Raw genomic sequence first — 16,845 nt, forward strand, 5'->3', positions numbered from 1 at the left:
TTCTCATGATAGAAGACAGTTATTTTTCAATTGAGACCTACATTATATACATTTGAGCTACCAGGAAAACAAAATCTAAACCCATATCATATCTTTTCACAGAATGACAAAAGCATATCATTGCTACGTGCAGTCAGCAAGTAATTAATATCGTAACAATACCCAGCCTAATAATCAAAGATTCTATAAACCTGTTCACCAAGCTCTATTTAAGTCATAGGAATTCTCAAGTTATTTTCCTACAGCTGAAACATCTTATATCCCAAAATATATTTTATCATAATAAATTCTGAAAAATATCCCTCTAACTATAAAACTAGAACAAACATGTCAACTTGAAATATTTTTATGCACAAAAAAGTTATCCATTTTGGGATTTTCCATCTCTCTCCCTTATTAGATCTATGAATATATGCTAATTGAATATACGCACCCTATATTAGACATTTTGTTAATATTTGTTACCTTTTCTTCATCTCTGCTCAACATAGTCTCTTCAGTTTATTAGTTGAGATTCTGAAGCTTCCAGTCCAAACTGTTCTTATATGTTTAACAAATTATCCTTCTTTCTCCCTGTTGCCTCTCTAAAAGGCCTGGATTACTAAAGCTTTACACTTCCTTGTTACCTGTATAATTGTTATAATTCTCCCTCTCTCTGAGAAATTCCCTACTTTACTAAGAGGGCTACAGATGCTTGGAATAGTTTAATAGCAACTGTAGCAGTAACCCAACCTGTGACAAAATTTAAATATAGCTGGGAAAGATACAGAGGGTAGAAGAAAGAGCATATGGGGTGCAGTGGGTAGGAAAAAAGGGAGATGGCTGGGATTTGATCAGTTATGGAAAACTAGAAAAATATGTGCTCAATCACATGAACCAGTACAGGACCAATAAAAGGAAGTCAATTTACACAGAACAGTGGTAAGGCTGCACCAAACTACCAAGAGGAGGCAAGGACACCCAACATGAAACAGCAACAAGGCTTTGATACACAGTTGGAAGAACGTGACACGTTTCTTAGCATGGGTCGCAGGCTGACTTGGCTATGGCTCTCAGCTAAGGAAACGTGATATCCAGCAGGTAGTCAAGCATATACAAGTTGACAGTGGGGAGAAATCCATAGCACAGTAAGTATATAGGAAAAAGTAGGAGAAGGGTGGGTGATAGTCATCTATCTGGGGACAAAAGAAATGGTATCCTTCAAGCACAGAAAGATTTCCAAAATCTTTGGAAATCTTTGCCGCTGTTGGAAATTTGTGGCCGCTGCTGCTCACTTCTGTTTGCTGCTCTGTTAGGGGAACTCGCGGCCTCTGCCAGCTACCACCAGCCTTCCACCCTCCGTTCTCGGGCCTCCTCAAGCGGCATGGACGCTGCCGACCGCCATCTTACCTGCGGGGTTCCCTAGGCACACGTGCTCCCCGATCTGCTTTAACCACGTCATGGAGGGAACCTTGGGGCGTCCCCACCAGATGACGTCACTCAACCTAGATACTTAAGCTCACCAGTCCGGACGGACAGCGACTTGGCAATGAGTTCACTTGCTACAACTATCTCTCTCTGCAACGCTGTTCCGGTTCCAGCTTCCATGTTGGAGACTATCAGGTACCCGCTCCTCGGGGGCCCTATCTCGTCTCTTGGCTATCTGCTCCTCGGAGAGCCTTCACACGGATTCCTGTCTGCCTCGCTCCCCGAGGCTTCTCCGGACCTTCTACTGCCTTCAGTCGCTGTGAGTACTATGCTGCGGTTCCTGTGCTTTCTCTACGTGGGAACTCTCTCCGGTGTACCCCGCTCTGCGGACCATTGCCGTGACACCTGAAGAGGAACCCTCACCAGTGTATCCTGCTCTGCGGACCACTACCTTGACCTAACATCAAAGGACCCTCTCATATACCATCTCTACGGACCCCAGTGTACTTTAGTGACTGTACTTCTACCAGCACTCCCGCTCTTCGGGCAGTGCCGCAACTATTTGTCTACTCCAGTTCCCGAGCTGAGTCTGACGTCAGCAGCTGCACTGCTGCTCCGTGGCCTGCCTCCAGGGGTCACTCTCTCTCTTATTCTACCCGCTGCTGTATCCCGTCCCGCAACCGAGACTCCACCTCCCGACGGTGAGGCTCAGTGGGGCTGCTCCCCCTTGGCCTCGGTCAAAGGGTCCACATATTTACAAATCCTAACAATCTAGGGAAGATTAGACACATGTAATTATCTGTTTATGGAAAGGGGAAGGAAAGTCTCTGCCATATAAACAACTTCAATTTCTGGCTCAAAAAGTTGTATAAAGAAAGTGGTTTTGGATATATTGCAGACTGGGATCGTGTATGGATCAATAGAAGGTTATATGGTAAGGATGGTCTACATTAATCCTTTGCAGGAAAGAGGATGCTACGTGAGAAATTCCAATCATACATTACCAGGCATTTAAACTAGAGAGTAGGGGTGGCCAGTGAATTGGCGTGTCACCCCCAAGAGATTCAGGAAATGGGAGGAGAAAATAAAATCAACCAGCTCAAAAAAAGCAGAAAAGGTGACCAGGAAGAGCAGCAAACCAAGGGAGAAAAGTGGAAAGCTATGACCACAAATGCTCATAGTCTGGGCAAAAAAATCCCAGACCTGCTGGTCCTAATGGTAAAAATGGACTTGGCCATCGCTGCTGTTATATAGGCATGGTTCACGGAGTCTCATGATTAGGATACGGCCATCCTGGGCTACCAGAGAGAACAGGAAAGGGAGAGGAGTAGCTCTTTATGTCAAAAACAATACCCAAGCAAGGAACATTGTGGGCTATCCTAAAAAAGATGATGCAGCTTCCATTACATCAATGTGGTCTAATTCAGACAGAAGAGCTGAAAACATCCAAAAGGTGGGAAAGAAGGGAGATGTATTGCTCATTGGAGATTTTAATCTACTGGACGTAGATGTAAGTATCCCTTCTGCAGAATCTACAAGAAAGAAAAAGAGACTGAGCAGAGCCCCTTGAAGGGTCTCCACTAACAAACGGTAATGGAACCTACAAGAAAGGGTATAATAGTTGACCTAATGATCACAAATGTCCACGGAGGTGCCCACCTGAGCACCAGTGATCATCAGACAGCATGGTTGGATATCGCAAATAAGATACAGAGAAGTCATGAAGTCCAAAGTTCTGAATTTCAAAAATATGGACTTAGTCAAAATGGGGATATTCCTGGAGAAAGAACTAGAAGATTGGGAGAAAATGGGTGAGATGGAACAACAGTGAGCCAAATTAAAAGGAGCTATTACAAAGGCATCAAATCTATACGTTAGAAAAGTAAATAAAAGTAAGAGAAAAAGAAACCGATCTGGTTCTCAAAGGAGGTGGCTGAAAAACTAAATGCAAATGAACAACATTCAAGAAGTATAAAGGATCCCAAAAAGACGAAGAGGGAAGAATACCTGATGAAACTGAGGGAGACAGAAAAATCAGGAATGCAAAAGATAAGCAGAAGAAAGGACTGCCAAAGAGGTAAAAAGCAAGGTGACAAAACCTTTTTTCAGATATATCAGAGAAAGAAGGGAGGCCCGAAGTGGTACAGTGAAATTGAAAGGTGACAAAGGAGCATTGTGTAGAGACGAAGAAATACCTAAGTACCTGAATGTAATCTGCTTTGAAGTGCCAAAAAACAAAATATAAATCTAAATAAAAATAAAACAAAATGGCAGAAATATTAAACAGATACTTCAGTTCGGTTTTCACTAAAGAAGAGCCTGGAATAGACCCGTTGCTTGATGGGAAGATCATAGATGGGGGTGGGATAGACAAAACATTTACAGAAGAGAACGTAGAAATCCCAGGTGTCACCAGACTAAGACAAAGGAGAATATGCAAAATCAGTTAAACCTGTTATCTTTTTGAATGGTGAGTCATTCACAAAATTCAAAAGCCTTTAAAAAGGTTTAATTGCCACATAGATATAATGAACACCAAACAGTATAGTCCCACAACATGGCTGTGTTTCGCCAGAGGGGCTGCGTTGGGAGGGATCCAAACCACTATCTGAAAATAAAATATAAACTGAAATCAAAAAACAGGAATGTAGAGGTATAGCTAAAAAACCAATAATAGAAGACAAAGTTTATAATTGCAGGGCAAAAAATTGATCAAGAAGAAATATACACAAACACACAAAAGAACAGATAAGCTTGATTCACAAGGTTGCAAAAACAGCAGGGTTAAACTGAAAACACAATAACTACACAAAGAAATTAAATAGAAAGTTGATTACAGACACAAGGTTCAAAACTCAAACAATAGTAAATAATTTTTAAAATTGTACTAACTACAAGTACTCTGGACGGGACCAAGCAGGTCTGAGAAGAAATTGAGAGAGGGATTCACCTGCAGAAAATTTGGGGCGAGAACCTATAGTCGGAAGGCTAGATATACAGTGGGTCAGAGAGGGGACCTTGAATCAGGGAGGCACAATGGGTCAGACCAACCCATACAAGAGTCATGCACATAAGAGGGACAGGAACATGAACCAGTTTAAACACCTCACTGCCGAAATCTGGTAGTCGCTGATTGTCAAGAATGGAGAGAGACCATGAATCAGAAATCTGAAAAGGGAATATTTGTTAATATGTGAACCAGGAGGGAAAGAGCCATACAGGAAAACAGAACTTAAACATATCTCAATAAAGGCAAGGAACTATATGAAGAAATGGTCCGTCGGGAGTCTGTGGACTCGCAGAGGATCAGCCAGCTCAGTGAAGATTAGATTAGATTGCAGAAAAATTTAAAACTTTTTAAAAAAAAGTTTAAAAACCTGGCTTTTCAAACAAGCGTTTTACAAAGAAAATGGAGAATAGGAAAATAAATAAAGCCGGCAGCAGAACATCAGCTCACGTAGTTAAAATATGTGCACGTTATTTTATTATTTCACCGCTAATTTTAAAGAAATATACAGTACAAAAGTAATATACATGTAAGGTAAATCTTTCCACGTATAAATGGACAAGATTCATGACATTCAAATATTCTTTATTTTGTAACTATGTAACCGGAATTTACTGGCACTTTGTTAATTAGTATTACCTAATTTAATTCTAACTTTACTATACGTGCCTATCTGTAAACCACTGTGATGGTATATACTTAACGACGGTATAGAAAAGATTTTAAATAAATAAGTACAGTCAAATATCTGAAGGCAAAAGGAGTATGGGCGAGTTGCTCGAAATAAACTAAAATTATTCTCTAAAACATACACTTTGTGACAGCGAATAGAAAAGGAGAGAGTACCTTAAAAGTATATATGAAATAGTTCCATGAACCCGAACAAGAGCCCGTACAGCGAGAAAGAAGCCTTAATCTAAAAAAGAAGGGGAGGAGTATTCGGCGATCAGAGAGAACGAAACCTGAAAGAGTGAGAGCATGGACAAAAACTTACTTAAGAAAGACACCGTAACAGGCATGCACTGGCTGGCAGTGGGGCAGCTAATGCAAGGGGAATAAAAGCCTGAAAAGGGCACAAAAATGATCAAAGGCAATGGATGTCACATGACCAAAAGATCTTCCCTCATTTTAGCTGTTTTCTATTCCCAGTCACTTCCTATTGGTCCTTTTGGTCATAGTGGAGTGCTCTAGAGATCTGTTCTGGGACTAATCCTTTTTAATATATTAATAAGTAACCTGGAAATGGGAACAACAAGTGAGGTGATCAAGTTTGCCAATGACACAAAATTATTCAAAGTTGTTAAATCACAAAAGGGTTGTGAGAACTTGCAAAGGGACCTTGCAAAACTAGGAGACTGAGCATGCAAATGCCAAATGATATTTAATGTGGACAAGTGCAAAGTGATGCAGCAGCAGCCAAGAAAGCAAATAGAATGCTAGGGATTATTAGGAAAGGAATAAAGCAGAGAATATCATAATGCTTCTGTATCGTTCCATGATGCAACCTCTTCTTGAGAATCATGTGCAGTTCTGGTCACCATATCTCAAAAAAAAAGATATACAGTGGCTTGCAAAAGTATTCAACTCCCTAAAAGGTCAGCAGATGTGTGTGGATTACAAATGACACTTCTGCAGATTGTTTCAGACAGTATGTTTATAGCAAACTAGCATGCTCTTAAAGTAAATTTTCATAGTCACAATTCATTATTTCTCTGCATTTTTGGTAAAATAAAATTAAAAACTGAAAAATGCTGTTTGTATAAGTATTCAACCCCTTCAGACTCGTATTTGGCAGAACCACCTTTTGATGCAATAAGAACTTTCAAACTATTCAGCTAAGTTTCTACCAGCTTTGCACATTATTTGGGAATGATTTTTGCCCATTCTTCCTGGAAGATTTGCTCCAGGTTGGTTGGATGAAACTTATGGACTGCAATTTCCAAACAATGCCACAGGTTCTCGATTGGATCGAGATCTTTACTTTGACTTGGCCATTGTAGAACATTCACCTTTCTGTTGTTTAACTACTCCTGTGTTGCTTTGGCCTTGTGCTTGGGATCATTGTCCTGATGAAAAGGGAACTTTCTCCCAAGTTTTAGTTTTTTAGCAGAATGAAATAGGTTGTCTTGCAGTATCTCCCTGTATGTTGCACCATCCATCCATTCTTCAATGTCAACAAGATGCCCAGTCCTTGCTGAGGAAAAGCATCCTCACAACATGATGTTGCCACTCTCTTACTTTACTTTGTTCAGACATGAGCAATGTTAGATTTGTGCCACACATCGCGTTTTGAGTTTTGGCCAAAAAGCTCAATTTTTGTCTCATCTGGCCACAAAACCTTATCCTACATTTTAAATGGGTCCTGCTGATGTTTTATGGCAAACTTCAGATATGCTGCGATGTGTTTTTCTTCATTAATTGTTTCTTTGTAGCCACCCTCCCATGCAGGCCAGTTGTAAACAGAGCTCTTGATATGATTGACTGGAGCACCTCTCAGACACTGAACTCTGTAGCTCCTACATAAGAAAATGCCATGCTGGGTCAGACCAAGGGTCCATCAAGCCCAGCATCCTGTTTCCAACAGAGGCCAAACCAGGCCACAAGAACCTGGCAATTACCCAAACACTAAGAAGATTCCATGCTACTGATGCAATTAATAGCAGTGGCTATTCCCTAAGTAAATTTGATTAATAGCCATTAATGGACTTCTCCTCCAAGAACTTATCCAAACCTTTTTGAACCCAGCTACACTAACTGCACTAACCACATCCTCTGCCAACAAATTCCAGAGCTTTATTGTGCGTTAAGTGAAAAAGAATTTTCTCCAATTAGTCTTAAATGTGCTACTTGCTAACTTCAAGGAATGCCCCCTAGTCACATCTACTCGTTCAAGACCTCTCATGATCTTAAAGACCTCCATCATATCCCCCCCTCAGCCGTCTCTTCTCCAAGCTGAACAGCCCTAACCTCTTCAGCCTTTCCTCATAGGGGAGCTGTTCCATCCCTTTTATCATTTTGGTTGCTCTTCTTTGTACCTTCTCCATTGCAACTATATCTTTTTTGAGATGTGGCGACCAGAATTGTACACAGTATTCCAGGTGCGGTTTCACCATGGAGCGATATAGAGGCATTATGACATTTTCCGTTTTATTAACCATTCCCTTCCTATTAATTCCTAACATTCTATTTTCTTTTTTGACTGCTGCAGCACACTGAGCTGACGATTTTAAAGTATTATCCACTATGATGCCTAGATCTTTTTCCTGGGTGGTAGCTCCTAATATGGAAACTAACATCGTATAACTACAGCAAGGGTTATTTTTCCCTATATGCAACACCTTGCACTTGTCCACATTAAATTTCATCTGCCATTTGTATGCCCAATCTTCCAGTCTTGCAAGGTCTTCCTGTAATGTATCACAATCCGCTTGTGATTTAACTACTCTGGATAATTTTGTATCGTCCACAAATTTGATAACCTCACTCATCGTATTCCTTTCCAGATCATTTATATATATATTGAAAAGCACCGGTCCAAGTACAGATCCCTGAGGCACTCCACTGTTTACCCTTTTCCACTGAGAAAATTGACCATTTAATCCTACTCTCTGTTTCCTGTCTTTTAGCCAGTTTGTAATCCACGAAAGGACATCGCCTCCTATCCCATGACTTTTTAGTTTTCTTAGAAGCCTCTCATGAGGGACTTTGTCAAACGCCTTCTGAAAATCCAAATACACTATATCTACCGGTTCACCTTTATCCACATGTTTATTAACCCCTTCAAAATGATTGTTGGCCTCTCTGTGACTTCCCTCACAAGTCTCCTTCTTGCTCTCCTGCTAAGTTTTGAGGGAAGACCTTGTCTAGGCTATGTCTGGGTGGTATGATGCAGCTTCCATTTCCTCACAATTGATCCAACAGTGCACACTGGGATATCCAAGCACTTTTGTAGCCTTTTCCTATCTTGTGCATGTGCATGTTTATAACTTATCTTAAAGACCAAAGAACATTATAAGGAAATTAATTTCCAAAGCTTTCTTTCAGATTCACTGTTTGACCAATGGTACTGGAATTAGGGAGTCTTTTATCCAGAAAAGCTGATTTTATTTATTTATTTTTTTATTTTTTTAAATGATTCACAGGTAGAGGCCAATTGTAAGCCAATTGTTAGAGCAATAATTTAATCTGTGTAAACTTGGAGCATGCACAGAACAGGGGTTGAATACTTATGCAAGCAGCATTTTTCAGTTTTTAATTTTATTTTACCAAAAATGCAGAGAAATAATGAATTGTGACTATGAAAATTTACCTTAAGAGCATATTAGTTTGCTATAAACATACTGTCTGGTATAATCTGTTTATTTGCCATTTGTAATACAGACGAATCTGCTGACTTTTTAGGGGAGTCAAATACTTTTGCAAGCCACTATAGCAGAACTACAAAAGGTACAGAGAAGGGTGACCAACATGATAAAGGGGATGGATCGAGTCCCCTATGAGGAAAGGCTAAAGAGGTTAGGATTCAAAGCTTACAGAAGAGACGGCTGAGGGGAGATATGATAGAGGTTTATAAAATAATGAGTGGAATGAAACGAGTAAACGTTAATCAGATGTTTATCCTTTCAAAAAAAATACAAAGACCATATTCCGGGGAGTGGATTCAAGATGGCCACAGCTAGCGTTTTCTCCCGCTGAGACCAGTTGACTTTGAAAGAATTTTCCTCTCAACTATTTTCCTCTTCTTATTTTGATGGGGAAACAGCCCGATTGACAAGTTTGTCATCGTCAGCAGCGGGGATTTGGCTCAGCACCCAAAATCCGGAGAAGTGGGAGTTCACTTGGGTAGAACGGTGCACGAAGGCTCAGTGTCAGTCTCCCCAGACTGGGGTCCTCCCCCCAAACAGCCTTCGCCAGGTCTCGGGGCTAAGGCTATTTCCGGTGCTGTGGTGAATTCAAGACCAGAAGGTCTTTTGGGATCAATACTGAGCATGTCAGCTGGCTCGCTGTAGCCTGTGGTGGAGGGAGTTGGAGAACTTGGAGGAGAAGGTAAGGGTCAAGATGGCTCTACCCTCTACTTCTTTTGCTGCTGATTTGGGGGAAAAACATTGCCTGTACCTCAGGTAATTACCAAGGGGATAGAAGATTTTACTCTAACCCGGTATTACCTTGGATTCTATCTGGGAGGCAATTACTGGTCTTTTTTCCCAATTTGGACACTATGTAATCTCTCAGCAGTCCCTCTCTGATCTACTACAAACTTCTCAAAAAGATTTGTAAAAGCTCTCTATTCAGGTTTCAGAGTTTCAACCTCAGATCTCCTCTCTTAAGGATAATGTTGAGACTATATCAAAGGGCTATCTGGCTCTGCAATATAAAATGGAATTTTTAGAAAATTTGGTTAGATCTAGAATTATCAGATTAATAAATTTCCCCAGACAGAAAGCTGTTTCACCATCTCAGATGTTAAGAAGACACTTTACAGAGATCTTAAAAACTCCTGAAAATATATTACCACCTTTGGCTAAAACTTACTATTTACCATCAGCAAAGAAGAATCTTCATCAGATTTCAGAACTGCAACCATTCTTTGATGGTCTGAATATTACTGATTTATTGGAAAATTCTGGTGCTACTGAGACTATTGGTGCAACTTTGATAGCTACGTTTGTAGTGGACACTGCCCGGGACTTGGTGATGAGATATTTTTTCCGTTACAGGATTAATTCCTTTCTGTTGCACCCTTGAGTGTTACAACTTCGGGCAGTTTTAGTTAAATTTTCCTTCCAAATGTGTAAGTTGCAGAGGGATAAAATCTATCTTTTTTGAGCCCCAACAGCTGTCTAATTTTATAATTCAGACACAGTCCTCTATTTCCTCTTTGAATTTGTCTTCTCCTAGGATATCAGCTCCTCGGCATGATGGCTAACGGGTATGTTTTTGCTGAGCTTTGCTATAAGTGGCCATTTTTTTTTCCTTTTTTTATTGTTAAAATGTATTTATTTTCTGTTTTTCAGCACTCTCCCCTATTTGTGGGTTAAAGATTGGAAAATTTCCTATATAACTTGAAAGTTATTCTGGTTTCTGTTTCTGTATAAGAATTTTTTCTTGGAATTATTGTAAAAACAATTAAAAAAAATTACTAAGACTAAGGGACACAATGAAGTTACTAGGAAATATATTTAAAACTAGTATGAGGAAATATTTTTTAGTCAAAGCATAATTAAGCTCTGAACTTCGTTGCCAGAGGATGTGGTGAAAGCTATTAAGTGTAGCTGCATTTAAAAACAGTTTGGACAAATACCTGGAGAAAAAGCCTATAAAATATTATATTAAAGGTGAGTTGCAGATATCCCCCACTTACTCTTGACATAAGCAACTTGGAATCTATCTATCCCTTGGGATCCTGCCAGGTATTTGTGACCTGGCTTGGTCACTGTTGGAAACAGGATACTGGGCTTGATGGACCCATGGTCTGACCCAGTATGGCAAGTCTTATGTTCTTATGGGATAAGCTAGGAAAACAAAGTGGACACAGTCATGGGACTGGATGACGTACATACCAGCTCAGAGTTGAACAGGTCTTTCAGTGGACCTGCCAGCACAAGAGATTCCTTCAAACGGGAGTGGTGCCATGTGACTGGAGAAGAGCTGTGGTGGTCCCACTTCACAAAAGTGGTAGCAGAGAGGAGGCTACAAACTACAGGTCGGTTAGCCTCACCTTGGTGGTGTGAAAATTAATATAGACGCTGCTGAAGGAAAGAATAATGAACTATCTACAATGGGGTTGATTGCTGGATCCGAGGCAGTATGGATTCACCAGGGAAAGTCCTGTCAGACAAATCTAATTGATTTTTTTTGATTGGGTAACTACAGAATTGGATCAAGGAAAAACGCTCGATATTTACTTGGATTTCAGCAAAGCTTTTGATATGGTCCCACACAGGAAACCTGTCAATAAAATGAGAGGCTTGGGACTCGGCGCCAAGGAGACTGTATGTAATGGTAAATGGAACCTACTCTGAAGCGAGAACAATGTTAAGTGGAGTGCCACAGGACTGGTTCTGTTCAATATCTTTATGAGCGACATTGTGAAAATTTGTCTATTTGCGGGTGATACTAAGACCTGCAACAGAGTGGACATGCGTAAAGGAGAAGAGAGAATGAAAAGTGATTTAAGAAAGCTTGAAAAGAGGTCGAAGACATGGCAGCTGGAATTCAATGACAAGAAGTGCAGAGGCATGCATCTAGGATGCCGTACTCCAAAAGAGATGTACATGATAGGGGATAAAAGACTAAAGTGCACGGATTGGGAGAAGGACCTTGAAGTGATAGTGTCTGGCGATCTGAAGCTGGAAAAGAAATGTGACAAAGCGATAGCTAAATCCAGAATAATGCTGGGCTGACAGAGAGAGGAATAACCAGTAAGAAAAAGGAGGCAATAATGCCCCTGTACAGGTCCTTGGTGAGTCCTCACCTGGAGTTCAGTTTTCAGTTCTGTAGACCTTATACATCACGGTACATAAAAACACTCAAATAAATACTACTCTCAAACTGGGATAACCAATTCCCCCTCACTCTGATAACCAACTATGTCCTGCACATTACCCCATACTCTCCCCCCCCCCCCCAAATAATTACAAATGCATCTTATATGTCTGTCTTAGAAGTACACCCTTAGATCTGGAATGTTTACCTTGAACGTTTACCTGTATATATGCCTGCCTTTGTAACTCATCCTTTGCCTGTAAGTGTTAAACCTGTACACTGTTTTGATCTAGAGATTCTCACATGGAATGACGATATATAAAACATTCAAATAAATAAATATCTCAAACAAAAAAAGAATAGAGACAGGGCGGAGGCGGTCCAGAGAAGGGAGACCAAAACAGTGTGGGATCTATGTCAGAAGATTTATGAGGAAAGGATGAAGGATCTGAATATGTATAACCTAGAAGAGAAGAGGTGCAGGGGAGATATGATATAGAACTTCAGATACCTGAAAGGTTTTAATGATGCATGTTCCTCAAACCTTTTTCACTGGAAAGCAAACAGTAGAACTAGGAAATAATGATATGAAATTTCAGGGGGGTGACTCAGAACAATCAGGAAATATTTCTCTGCGGAGAGGATGGTGGCTGCCTGAAATGCCCTTTCAGAAGAAGTGATGAAGATAAAAACAGTAAATAAATTAAAAAAGGAATGGGATAAACACTGTGAATCTTTAAAAGTTAGAGTTGGAAATTAAGAAAAAGGTGCATGGGGGTAACCAGCATGGAGCAGTAGCTTCTATCCCTAACAGAAGGTATAGGGATTACTACCCTTAACTACCTCTAGGGGAATTCTGCGCAAAAAATTTGAAATTCTGCGAACAAAAACTGAAAATTCTGCAAATTCTGCAAACTTTATATTGGTCAAAATAACACAATTTACATGACAGTCTTTAAGTAATTACATTTTAAATTATTACAGAAAAAAGTTATTACTTAGAGTTGCAGAATTTTAAATATTTTGAGCAGAATTTCCCTATAAATTCACTGTAAGAGTGTCCCTTCCACATATATACACCCTCATACAGGCTCCCTCACTCTCTCGCACACATACATCCCCTCATATAGGGCCCGCTCTTGCATACACACCCACACAAGCTCCCTTTCTCTTTCACACATACATCCTCACACAGGCTACCTATGTCTCTCTCTCACGCAGCCCTTCACACAGGCTCTGTCTCACACATACACAATCCCTTCACACAGGCTAGCACCCTCACAAACACACAATCTTTTTCATACACACGAGCTCCCAATCTCTCACACACATACACACTCCTTCACAATCTCCTCATATAGGCTCCCTCTCTCTGAAACCCACACTCAAGCATCCCCCCAGCCCCCCTCTTACCTCCCATGCTCTCTCTCACACCCTCCTGCTTTGTCACCCTCCCCACATATAGGCTCCCTCTCTGAAAACCACACAAGCATCCCCCCACTCCTCCTCTTACCAACCAAGCTGTCTCTCACCCTCCCCCACACCCCCTCTCCTCTTTCACACACACATTCTCTCACCAGCATCCCCCTTCCCTCATATAGGCTCCCTCTCTCTGAAACCCACAATCCCCCCACCCACCCTCTCTTACCTCCCATGCTCTCTCTCACCCTCCCCACCCCCTCTTACCAACCATGCTCTCTGTCACCCTCCCCTCTCTCACACACACACATTCTCTCTCACCGGCATCCCCCCACCATGCTCCCTCTCACACCCTCCCCTCCCCGAGACACATTCTCTCTCACCAGCATGCCGTGGGACGCGCTCCGTTCGCGGCAAAGATGGAGGCCCGGCACGCCGTTCGCAACAAAAAGGGAAGGCGCACCGAGCCTTCATCTTCGCCGCGAACGGAGCACGTCCCACGGCACACAAGGGCCTTCCCTTTTCGCCACGGACGGCGCACTGGGTCTTCATCTTTGCCGCGAACGGAGCGTGTGCCACGGGACGTGCTCTGTTCGCGGCATGCCGGGGTCTCTTCTGCTATTTTCTGCAGAGAATTTGGAAATTCAGCAGAAACTCTGCGTTCTGCAGTAGCACAGAATTCCCCCAGGTGTACCCTTAACCAATTAGCTTACATGACTTTGATGCAACTGTAATATCACTCTCCACTTCGACAGCGGGGAGTGAAAAAGGGGAACTGGGTTCAGATTACAGCCAATGTTGGGCCCTGACCTTTTACAGTGCAGGGTACCGATACGCAGATATTAGGGGAAAAAGCGCAGGACTGCTTCGACGACCAAGTCCAAAAGCAAAGTGCATTCAAGCAGCACTGCATGATTTATCAAGAAGGCTGCTCACCCTGTAAAAAAAAATGTTGCTAGTAGAAATTCTGTTATGGGCTGCTTGCTTTTGATTGTAAATATTACTACCCTTTGAGGATAACCTGCATAGAGCAGCAGTTACTACCATAATAAACTAGCAGGGCAGACTGGATGGCCTATTTGGTGTATTTCTGCTGTCAGTGAAGTTAAGCCGTTTGCCATGAATTGTTTTTGTTTTAACTGAGAGTTTGCCAGGTTTTCACTAACCACCTAACTTTTTTTTTTTTTTTAAAGATGCACGCTTCATCATAGTTGTTATACTTACAGCTTCCCTTATTAGGCTGAGATGTGTCCCTTTAAGCACCAGGATGTGTAGTCCTCAACTCCAAAATAGTACAGTTCAGAGTCTGAGAGTACAGCACCAGAGCGAGCTCTGTCACATATGGCAGTTTTATCACATCGGAAGGCATGGCGGGGGTTTACTTATTTTTTTACCGATAGGTCGGGCAACCCCGAGTTAAGCTTATGCTGACAGCCACAGGATACCTTAAATTACAATAATACCGCTAGGCGCAACCTTGTGGATCCAGATTCCTATACCACCCGGCCAACCTTTTTTTTCCTTTAAAGAAAATCAACATCTCTACCTCCCTGGGCGATCCTGTATCCCTCCTCCCCCAGAGGAGCTGCCTCCTCTCCTGCATTCTGGCAATGGTTTAAAAAGTTCTCTTACCCTAGCCCCCCGTTACCTTTGAGCTGCGTTTCTGCAGCATTACAAAACAAAAAGTTAACATGTGGGGGACATGTTAACTTTTTGTTTTGTACTCCTGTGCTCTGCATCCCCATAATTGCACCTCTTGTCATTTCTGTCTCTATCACCTCTCAGCCGTTTGTCCACTTGCAGTGCCTATGTCCTTAACACGCTTCCCATATAGATAGCCCAGCCCCCGTGCCCCCAGCTCCTTCTTCCACAGATTGGGTCCCGTTATTTTCCCCTCTCTCTCTCTCTCACCGGCCCTTTTCCTGTCAGCCTTCGGTTTCCCTCCCTCCGTCCTCCATTTTGTGCTGCCTCCCTATCCGAGTCCCCGGTTCTGCGCGAATGATGCCCCCCCCGGTCCAGTACCTGCCGGAGCCTCCCCCCCCGGTCGGTGCTGCCAATGCAGCGGCCGCTTACCTGGTGTCGGCGTCCAGGCCGGGATCCAGCATGTCCATCGGGGAAGGAGGAAGGGAAGGGACGGGACGGAGGGAAGGGGGTGGGGGAAGGGAAAGAGGAAGGCGGCGGCGGCGCTCCTGGCCCGGACTCTCTCTTCGGCTCCGTCACCCCCGAGCCGGCTCCTCCCCGGGCAGGCGAGCCGCCGCCGCTGCGAGGCCGAAGGCCGCGGGAGACACGGGAGCGCTGCTGATCACGGGGACAAACACACGGGTCATGTGAGGAGACTCCTTCCCCACCTCCCGCCGCCTCAGCCGGGACACGTGAGGAGACACAGACAGACGCAGCGAGGAGACGGGAGAGGGACGCGCTCCGGCGAGGCCAAACGGGCGCCAAGCGCTTCCTTCCCTCCCCCCGGCCTGCGACGGGGAGGCCTGAGCGCGGGGCAGGAGCGCGAGGCGGCCAAGGTGCTCGAGCGGGAGCTGGGGCGCGAGACTGCCACACGGCCGAGCCTGGGTGCACGCGAGTCGACGGGGGGGGGGGGACAGGCGGCGGCGGCGGCGGCTGGGAGCAAGGCGGAGGAAGACAAGTGGGAGCGAGCGAACGCGAGACGGAGTTTTATTCGGGTTTTGGGGGTTTTTTGTAAGTATCTGGGCAGCGGAGGTCACCGACTTGTGGGAAACAAGGAAACCGGCAAGCCCGCGGCGCCGCAGACTGAGAAAGTCTTCGTGTATGTGTGTGTGGCAGTGGGAGGAGGAAGCGGGGCGGCGATCGGCCAGCTAGCAAGGAAAAGAACCGAGCGCGAGCCGCGTTGTCAGTAACGGCCTTTTTTTTTTTTTTTCTCTTTTTCCTCCGCCTTGGCTCTGGGTGGGGGATGGCGGAGGCTTTCTCGGGGGCACGCGTGCGCCCCCAGCGGCTACTCGAAGTAAGAGGAGAGCATGATTGATTGTGTTTATTTTTATTTAACTGGAGGGGGAGGTACTGTTTTCATCCATGTTGTTCGCCCCCGCACATTATTATTTTCTTTTTATATATATTTTTTATTATTATTATTATTTGTTTTTTTGCTTAGAGTAGTCTGAGTGCCAGGACTGCAGCTACGGTTCCAAGATGGAGAACGGGTGTAGCCGCACAAGAGCGAGCAGCGACCAGATAGCCTGTGGCCTGGTAGCGAGCTGGGAGCTAGACGGGTCTTTTGCGCATGCGAGTGGATGGAAGAGCTGCGTCTACGCGTAGGAGGCGAGAAAGGGGTGGTGTCGGCTCGAGCCTATATAGAGACTATGGTGGATGGAATTTAGAACGTGCAGCGAGTCATCGCGCGCGCGCGCACGCACCCCCTGTGACAGTAGGGTACCCGTATGCGGTGCCGAGAAGGAAATTGTGTTGTCAGTAGTCTGGTTTGGCGAGCGTGCCCTGAAAGACCCAGATCTTGAGGCTGTTAGGAGGATGGGTTAACTTAGTGGTTAAAAAAAAAAAAA

At 43.5% G+C, this 16,845-nt stretch overlaps 1 protein-coding gene across 3 annotated transcripts in view; it reads right to left on the reverse strand.

Annotated features, from left to right (window-relative positions):
- USF2 (upstream transcription factor 2, c-fos interacting) overlaps nt 1-16,594 on the reverse strand; it is a 157,166-nt gene extending 140,572 nt beyond the window's left edge. For 2 of the 3 annotated variants that reach the window (XR_003852586.1, XM_029576385.1), the window contains exon 1: nt 15,392-16,594. Coding sequence is in view for 2 of the 3 variants with exons in the window: in XM_029576385.1 (XP_029432245.1) it covers nt 15,392-15,429 (38 nt within the window). In the remaining variant the exon portion in view is untranslated. The remainder of the gene's footprint in view (nt 1-15,391) is intronic. The other variant, XM_029576386.1, reaches the window with a different exon arrangement.
- Nucleotides 16,595-16,845: the final 251 nt, after the last annotated feature.

Source organism: Rhinatrema bivittatum, chromosome 14, assembly GCF_901001135.1.
Source record: "Rhinatrema bivittatum chromosome 14, aRhiBiv1.1, whole genome shotgun sequence".
NCBI lineage: Eukaryota > Metazoa > Chordata > Amphibia > Gymnophiona > Rhinatrematidae > Rhinatrema > Rhinatrema bivittatum.